The 10054-nt window shown below is 37.7% G+C and overlaps 1 protein-coding gene across 1 annotated transcript; it reads left to right on the forward strand.

Moving 5' to 3' along the window:
• The first annotated feature begins 2104 nt into the window (after positions 1–2104).
• LOC147488831 (uncharacterized) lies at positions 2105–3220 on the forward strand. The gene is made up of 2 exons (XM_086574500.1): positions 2105–2513; positions 2670–3220. The coding sequence occupies exons 1-2, from the start codon at positions 2105–2107 to the stop codon at positions 3218–3220; spliced, it is 960 nt and encodes a 319-aa protein (XP_086430626.1).
• Positions 3221–10054: the final 6834 nt, after the last annotated feature.

Raw genomic sequence — 10054 nt, forward strand, 5'->3', positions numbered from 1 at the left:
GGGCGACACTCTTTCCAATGCCTCTAATCATAGTTAAAATAAACTCGAGGATGCAAAAATTATACCTCTTCTCCTGCAATATCTAAAGAATGTGAAGACAATTTAGACTGATGTCACTGACCTTCTCTTTTCCCATGACATTCCTACCAATCCACTAAGGTTGGGTGCAATGGCACCCCATTCCTTCAAAACTGGAGGGAGTGGCGGTGGTTTTTGCCCCTCATCTCTATTCAACTCTCCATATATAGAGAGTAAAATGGAAGGATAGAGAGTACATTCCACGGCACTTGAAGTGGAGTGGTTTGTAAAAACCCAAACGGCGCCACTTGAAGTGGCATGGAATGCAAAATATAATTTCAAACCGCCATTTGAAGTGGAGTGGTTTGCAAAGTGTCCCCACCGAATAACATGGTAATTATGATAATAGTGAATTACTACACTACCCCCACTATTTCTATTTTATTTCGGATGTATCCTATTACTCAATTTAATTTAATTTTGCCGTGTTTTTGCGTAATTAAAAAAAAAATTTCCAAATTAATTAACAATTATAAAATAAAACAAATTGCATAGCATAAAAAAAAACATTCTATTATTACAACACACAAATTAAAATGGCATGAAATAAACACAACACTTCCAAAAGATATTCAATTTCAATTGGAATCCTCGTCGCATTCGGTGAAGTCTAGGTTCCTTGATACACCAGACATATGTGCTTGCATGTCCAGGTTAATTTGACGTTTCATCCCCTTATAATACATTTTCCCTTCTGGTGTCATATCTGAAGTATTTGTGGTCATGATTTTTTACTCCCACTCCAATCTCGCGAGGGTTGGCTCCTTCTCTTTATTTTTACCACGTGAAGAATTTTTTTCACTGGATTCGTAAACTTCATAGGCTTTTTTCCCGTGGTCACGCGAGTCTTCAATAGCCTCCATCGCTCTTCGAGAGTATTCTTCAATATTCTTCAGACTGGGTGCATTTTGTGATTCAGCTATTTTAACTTCTTTTGCTTTATCTCGCCCACGTACCCTTGTCGATGAAGAATTTCCTGGCATACCAGAATCAGGTGTTGCCACAGTCTCGACACCAATGTTTACTGTCGTGGGTGATGTGAAATTCATATTGTTAATGGAGATGCCAGGTGTCGGTGAGACTTCATGTGGAGCCCATTTCTGGTTGTCTTTCAATAGTTCCCATGCGTGGATCCATGGTGAAATTCTTGTGACCCGTTGACCTTTCGACATACATCTATTTTGCTTGTGCCATCTATTAAGAAAAATTATACAAACTGTAATATTAAATGAAATACAAATTAAATTTAACAATACTAGTGAAAAACAATCAATACTTACAATATGTGCATCGTTTGCTCCAGAAATGTTAAATGATTCAGCTAGATGGACACAGCCACGAAACAAAGTTATAGCTTTGTTGATAATTCCCCAACGACCTTCCAAGCTTTTCTTGGTTCGATGAATATAACAGAACTTCAACCTCTCTGTTTCATAGTGATTTGCAATATTATCCCATAGCATGTTATAGGACTGGTTGATCCCGATAATTGGATCAATAGAGAACTGTAACCATGCTTCAATCAAAATTGTGTCTTCCATTGGGTTAAATGTCGATTTCCGTATAGACATTGCTATAAAACAAGCTTAGTACTAAATGAGAATAAAACTGAGAGAATGAGATTTTATTTTTTGTTGGTTCAAAATAGAATGAGAAATGTGTGAATTGTATGATGAGAATGGATACGTATTTATAACTAAAAAATCATAAATGTGGCACTCGTTCCAAGTCAGGAAATAAATGTGGCACTCGCTCCAAGTCAGGAAATAAATGTGGCACTCGCTCCAAGGAAATAAATGTGGCACTCTCTCCAAGTCAGGAAATAAATGTGGCACCCCCTCCAAGGAAATAAACGTGGCACTCGCTCTAATCTCCAATCTCCATTCTCTAAAATCTTATCTTCAAAAAATTTGGACCTCAATTTTAGATTTCATTTGTCTATATAAACAATAATAAGCACATACCATTCTAATGTACCTTTTTACTTCATTCATTATTTTCTCTTTCTTGTATAATCTTAAAGAAAATGGCCTCTGGAGCTGGTCCTTCTCATCATCATTCTTCCAACTCTTCTGATAATGAAAACAATGATGCTATTAATCAAAGAAATCATTTTCTTCAATTCTACCAACAAGATCAAGATTTTTTGGATACCATAACTAATGGCATCCAAGCAAATCTTGCTGCAGCGGTTGCTATCTATAATAATGCCATTCAACCTGAAAGTCCCCGTCTAGGGTCTATTGCAGGACGCAAGTATCGTAACCGTAATAGAACCATGGGCAATGCTTGTCTAAAGGCTGATTACTTTGGATCAAATCCCACATATGATGAAGGCATTTTCAACAGTCGCAACCGAATGAGTAGTCAGCTATTCTTAAGGATTAGGAGTTGCCTAAAGCAACATAGTGACGATTTGGAAGAAGAAATATCACGTAGCTGGTAAAGTCGGATTGTCGTCTTGGGGAAAAATGTTGTGTACGGGTTGCAAACGGTAGCTTATGGAACCCTAGCTGATTTTCTGGATCAGTATTTCCACATTGCTAAATCAACCATACTCTCATATGTAAAATTGTTTTGCCAACATATAGTGGAGGCATTTGATCCCGAATATTTGAGAGAACCAAACCAGGAGGACATTGCAAGGTTGCTTAACGTTGCTGAGCTAAGGGGGTTTCTAGGAATGCTTGGTAGTCTCAATTGTATGCACTGGACTTGGGAAGCATGTCCAACAGAGTGGGCAGGACAGTACACTGGAACCATCATACTCGAGGCAGTTGCTTCTTACAACATGTGGATATGGCACGCTTACTTCGGCCTACCAGGTACTAATAATGACGTTAATGTTTTGTGGCGCTTTACTCTTTTCAATAATCTCATGTTTGGTCTTACCCCTCCTGCAAACTATACTCTCATGGGTAGAAACTACACCATTGGTTACTATTTGACGGATGGTATATATCCTAAATGGTCTACACTAGTGAAAGCGATTAAAAAACCTAGAGGTGAAAGAGAACAATTTTTTACACAGATGCAAGAGTGTTACAGGAAATATGTTGAACGAGCATTTGGAGTTCTTCAAAAAGATTTGCCATTGTTAGGGGGTCGAGCTTCGCCTATGGGAGAAAAATGTGTTGCATGATGTTATGTCAGCATGCATAATTATGCATAACATGATTGTGGAAGAAGAAAGACATACATATGTGCATGCAGAAGAGTTTGGAGATTTACCACCTACTAGGAACTATAATTATGAAGAGGCTGATGTCCCACATATTGTTCTTGAACGAGACACTAGTAATGTTGAATTTATAAGAGTCCTGCAACGTTTAGCTCATATGCACAATCGAGCTGAGCATAGAGAATTAGAACAATGCTTAATTAATCACTTGTGGGAATGGCGTGCAAACCAATAAATAAAGTTGTTTGGTGTCTTATTATTTCCAAGTTCAAACCAATAAATAAATTTGTTTGTTGTCTTATTATTTCCAAGTTCCAGTCTTCACGTTTCAATGTTGTATGTTGTGTTGTATGTAACTTTTAAGTTTTGTATTTCAAATGTTATGTGTTCGAAGTTATATATTATAAACTATCTTTTGAATTAATTTAAAAAAAAAAAAAAAAAAAAAAAAAAAAAACAGAGCCTCCTTTGTATTTTCAGTACTTTTTCATAATATTAATCCTATCATATCTGCAATATATCATAAACTACATTATTACATCCTGTCACACCCGACAATCTCCTTGTATTTTCAATACTTTTCCATAATCAACATGATATCAAATATATACACCATTTGAGGAAATTAAATATTTCTTACAAACAAAATAAATAAGTCCTCCACTTATTACAACTTGAAAGGAAATATATTTTAAAAACTACCTAGTCTGATACGCGCCATCTGTAACCTACTAGTCTGATACCTACCTAGTGAAGATGCTCCATGCAGAACTCTAACGAATCCTAGAAAGCTTGAGCGCAACCTAGGAGGCAAACCTTTCATCATGCACTGGGCTTCGAGCATCTGTTACATCTTCTTCATACGGAGGAGGCAGAGCAATATTTTGCTCAGAAAACTTGCGCTCAAGCCGACTGCCAAGAGAACAAAAGAAAGTACATGGTCACATAAAATACCTACTGCATGTTGTTAGTGTGATTGAAACTGGAGGGTCCAGAAGCTTAAACATGGTCTACTATAGTATTAAATCACGAAAAGGTTGAGAGAACACATCCATTACCTTAGACTTCAATGCAGCAGGGAAAGCTTTAGTAGTTTTGTTCTGACTTGTATTAGTTTGTTGAGATTCCATCTCCAAAGAAGAAAAAGCGCGAATAACAGTGGTGTTGTTAAGAGCCTTCAAAAGAAGAGAATTACCTCGACAAGAATCTCCAAAAAAAAACCGCAAATTAAGCTTATTGTTAATTTACTTCCCGATTCACATCAAGCATGACACAAGATGTAATACAAGTAGTTAGACATATTTTATATAAAGAGATTGAAAACTTTCTCTGTCATGGATGCAATACTTTTGAACTTTTGTTCATCCTCTTGGAAATCACATGTTACTTTGAACTCAATTGCATGTGAATTCCGGCGATTAAGAACACACTTTTTTAAAAGAACTATGTGCTCTTAGACGTAATCACTCCCTTAGTCAATCTCATTTTAGTGGGACAACTGAAAATTTAAGTAACCAAGGTAATCCATAAAATTGGTTGAAGATCAAAAATGAAATCCTACATTACCAGTCATAATAATTCAGATAGGACGGGGCAATCAATATAAGACAAGAAAATGTACGTACTACATTATTACCAGTCATAATCGTTCTTGTCACCGACACTTTTGCATGCTTTCGGAGAAGACACAATCTTAAATATTGGTGAACTTCCATGTTTAGATCCTGCATGCAGCCCACATCATTTTATCAGTTTTGAAACCAAGGACTATAAATGTCATTATAAACAAGATGGCAGTACCTGGGGATGCAACAAATTCCTTAGAGTTATGAGCCAGTAGAAAGCTATTCCCGTCCATGTCTACTTTTCGCATGTCGGGAAACATAGCTAAAGATCGAGCCTATGATGTTGATGAAAGCTTTAATCTACTAAAACTAGCTAAAGGTAGAACCAACACCCAACCTAAAGAAAAGGAATCCAAGGATAAGCCCTCCAAGTTCACAACTTGGACCAAACAAAAATGATTCACTAGACCCTATAATCTTGGATGTCAAACTCGCTTGTCTCGGTTTGCACTGGCTTTCTGTCTAGCTTCCAAGATTCTCTCTTTGTCATTCACTAGTACCACAAGACTCTGAGACTTCTTCCTGACATCACTTCCCTGGATGCAACCCTCTAGAATCAATGTATTGAAAATAAGACAGCAACTGCAAGATGAAAAATAAATGTCACAAGTAAGTTACAAGATCATGAGTACAAGCATCACAAAAATATATTTATAAAAATAGCTAAAATAATCTAAGGTTAAAAATTTGAGGATGTTATACCATCAAGCCACTAAGGGAGCTATTAAAGTACCGTGCTAAAACCACTCTCCACTGCCACTACTATCCCCCTGAAAAGTACTTCTAACGCCATCAAAGCTGGAGTCACCATGAAAGCTGGAGTGGCGCCTAGATGTTTGTGGAGGCTCAAATTGAGGATAGTATACACCTCCCGGTGGGGTCATATGAGTCTCAAATACTTGGGAATGAGTATGTTGATCCTCTGAACTACTATGACCAACAGTGTCGTTAAAAGCTCGAATGAGATCACCTTGAGTACCATACATCCCATTTGAGATATGAGATATAACACGAGCCTTTGAAGCATTTGCATGTAGAACATCCTCTAACATTGCCTTCATCTTAGCCTGCATATATTCAAAGATAACAATTACTTATCATAACCAACACTAACAAGTACGGTAATAAATACAAATTAAACAATCAAACAAATTAAGTTACTTACACGAGACATCTGATCAGAAATAGGAAGTTGTGGCACTGATTCTCTACCCAATGGTTCAATATGGTGATGAATGATCTGCCCATTCTGTAAAGTAATAAGGACAGTCTAGTTGCTTGCAGTGTCGGGTGCATCGACCTCATGCTCTTTCTGGGGGTAAGGTGTGTAAGACAAGGTAACATCCACCGGTTGTGAGATATGCACATCATCCTAGAGACCAGATGGACCAATGTAGTCCACATTTACAGCTCTATGCAAGGCAGGAAGAAGCATACCTACTGACACGTGACCCCAATAAGCTTTGTATTGGTCCTCACTAACAAGTCGGACCAAACTAGCAGCAGGAACACCAACATTTTCTGACCACCACTGTAGTGTCGCAGGAGAGGCCTGACTAAGATCCGCAGGGGAAGGTGGAGCACAAGGAATTGAAGTTTCACCCGTTACTTGGCGCCGACAACGCTCTCCCAAATACCATGTATGTACATGAGCTCCAAACACAATGCATCGTAGGTCAGTCAACTCTTTAGCCCTCTGAACGTAATGATGTTCTATGTAACCCTTCCATGGCTGCCATATAATAGAAGCCTGACTACGAAACTCTAACTGTTGTCGAGCTAGGTCTAAAATATGACGACCTTCACCCGAGGCACGTTAACGAAAACTTGAACCCCAATTATTTATAGCTGGAAACTGGTTAGGCTCAGGTACTTTGAGAACGTGCATGCCATTTTGGCAAGAAGAGTAATACCAGTACTGAACACAATTAATTTAGATTAACTCACAAATTCAAATAACTAAGTGCTTAATTTAATAAATAACATGTAATTAATTTTTATTACCTCAAGCACTTGCCATATCGCCGACATAGTTTTAGTCCCAGGTTCAGTGCCATAGCAACATACTTTGTCCAAAGATCAAATTAGGTAATGACATCGCATCTCCTCCCTAATCATAACCACAAATATCGCCTATAGTAGTAAGGCTCAAATAAATACCCCAAACGCACTGCTATTGCTTTTTGGACACAAAATATGACCAATAACATACAACATAAAAGCTCGTAAAAACATATCCCTTTCCACCTCTTCATCGGAATAGGCATAGCACGTATGTTGCTCCAAATGAACCAACTTGATGCTACCATACTGAATGTCATTTTCATTCAACAGTGTGAGATATTCTTCAACCAACTCAAATGACTCAATTAAAGCTCTTATCATAAGCCAGCGGCTTCCCAACTCCAATACGCAAACCAGTCAACATAGCGAAATCAAGTGGTGTGATTCCTAGCTCCCCACACGGTAAGTGAAACGTATGGGTAGAATCCCACCATCTCTCCACAATGGCTTCTGTTAAAGCATGGTCGGCCTACTCATCATCTATTCTTGCAAAAATGTCGAACCCAATGTCATTAATGAATTGCCTAAATTTGACGGTGTCTATTAATTTGATCCACTTCAACACAGGAGTCCAAGTCCCTTTAAGACCAATTTTTGGAATTGTCCCACCATTTCGAAGACTGTAAGATATATGTGTCTCTTCATTTGGAACAACACGTTCATACGACGTGGGATCATCCGACGTAATAGGAGGATTTGTATCCTCTGAACGAGAAGATATTTGTTTCACGGCCTTTTTTCTACTCCTTGAACTCCAAAGTACACGCCCAAATCCAGACATTTTGCTGGAGATCAACTTGAATTAAACAATGTACATGAAGATATAATTTAACAATAATTCCACAAAACTAACGTGTTTCATGAGTCAAATACGAAACAAACTACACTAACGACCGACAACAGACAAAATAATACTAACAATGTGGCAATACATAATTGAAACCTACTATTCAATAAATGGATCATCTCAAACAACAATTTCAAAATAAAAATCAGCATTCACATAGAATCCAACCAAATAAACTCTACAAAGTAATAAACAAGGTCAAAAGCATATTTACATACATGTAGCATATATCTTATAGAAAGAATGAGTCATACACTAATCTGACTTACACATTCTAATGATTTTTTCATCTTAATCATAAGAATACATTCAAATATGGTACAATACAGCAAAATGATATGACTTATGTGCTACACTCAAACAATACATAATTATACGTACTACACCCAAGTAAGGAATAAGGCAAACAAGTAGAGAAGACTTGCCTGTTCCACAAGAGAATTAACACCAAGGATAGGACATATTGAAGCCTCCAAACTCCTGATCGAAATTCCCCCACTACTCCTTTTTCTTCACGAGCAGGTGGTAGAATCTTACCCAAAAAGAACTGAAATCCGAGAGCAACCCTAGTAGAACCACCTACTGACCCATATACCTTTACAAAGCTATTTGAATCTAGCTTTTAGGGAACCAAACGGCATAAAAACCGATCACTATGGAGAAATATATAACTATTTTCGTACCAGGTGCTCAAACTGATAAAAACTGGTTTCTTTCTTCAAATTACTTCTTGAATATTGAATTGATGACGTGTCTTGGTCTATACAATAGAGATCTCTAGACCCCTCATTTCCTCTCTCCGTTAGGTTGTAAAAAAGTGAATATGAAATGATGAACAAAGAGGATTAACCCATCTGTTATTATCCCATCAAGAATGGATATATTAGTTGAGGCGCTAAAGGTTCAAACCATTGCTTCCCCAAACCTACTCTCTATCCGCATAACACTGTGCTATTGAGGGATGTAGATAGAGGATGGCTAACCATTGGACTCAGCCTAAGCTACAGCCAGTTGGTTGGTTCGCAGAGATGACTGTCGAACACAATAAGAATTCAAATTGTACTGACCCTCCATGACAGTGTCTTTCATCAATGTAGGAACTCCTATATACTGGAATTCCTGCAAAGTGGCTTTGAGGTGGCATTCAGGCGTAATGCCTAAAATCTCAGCCAACAACTCTCTCGATACTTCTCTCCTAGTCCCAGCCACCTTCATGAAAATTTTCTGACCCTCCAACTCTCTCTTCTTATAGAATTGTTCGACCAAATCGGAGTGGTAGAAATCATCTATCGAGTACCACAACCTATTCCAATTCCTCCTAATCATCTCGTCACGAAAAAACTGGCGTAAATGGGGCGGCAGTAAAAGCTTGTTCCGCCAAAATTCTTCGTCTGAGAGTCATTGAAGTTTTGAAACGATTTGTGGGTTTGAATAAGGTGGAGGAGTCGAGTTTGAAGCAAACTCACTAAATAGTTGGGAGGAGGCACGGTGGTGGCGGTGGTGGTTTAAATTTTTGTGAATTTTGTTATGTTTTGGTGGTGCAAAATGATGGAAATGGTGGGGGCATGTTGTGGAGAAGATTTGGAGTGGGTTTAACTTTTTTGGCGTGGTGGAGTTTAGGTTTTATTTATTTATTTATTTATTTTTTTTTATTTTGGCTAGGGTTTAAACTTTTGTAATGGTGGAAGTGAGAAGAAAACTCGCAATCTATTTTTGGCTTGAGGAAGGAGACGCACGTGCCGCGCACATGTGTGTGGTATTTGGGCCCAAACCCAATTTGATTTCTTAAATTTTCCAAATTTTTTTTTGCGCAACTTCAAACTAAAATTGCCGATTCGTTATCGGTCCGATTTTTGCGAATGAGATATGAAAACGACCAGGAGAGAATTTCGAATCCAATGATCCATAAAACACTCTATTCTAACCGTGGGTTACATATAAGAAGATAGAAAATACTTCGAAGTGCGTGCGGGACGTAAGTTATGCGAATGAATAAAATCTAAATTCATAGATAATGTCAACCCGAATCGAAAAACGGCATAAGCAACACAAATGGAAAGTTTAGCAATCCCAGATGGAAAACTAACACCCCACCCCAAAAAAAATTTGGCAATGAAGATTAGGAAATTTGTTTTAAACGTGGGTCTTTAAAGTCAGATTCCTGAGACTTCCTAGATTACTATTTTTATGATTTTGATATTTTTTTCCTTTTATGAATAAGATTTAATATAAGAAAAAGAAATAAAGCAATAAATGCAT

The sequence above is a fragment of the Coptis chinensis genome, chromosome 7 (assembly GCF_015680905.1).
Source record: "Coptis chinensis isolate HL-2020 chromosome 7, ASM1568090v1, whole genome shotgun sequence".
In the NCBI taxonomy this organism is placed as follows: domain Eukaryota; kingdom Viridiplantae; phylum Streptophyta; class Magnoliopsida; order Ranunculales; family Ranunculaceae; genus Coptis; species Coptis chinensis.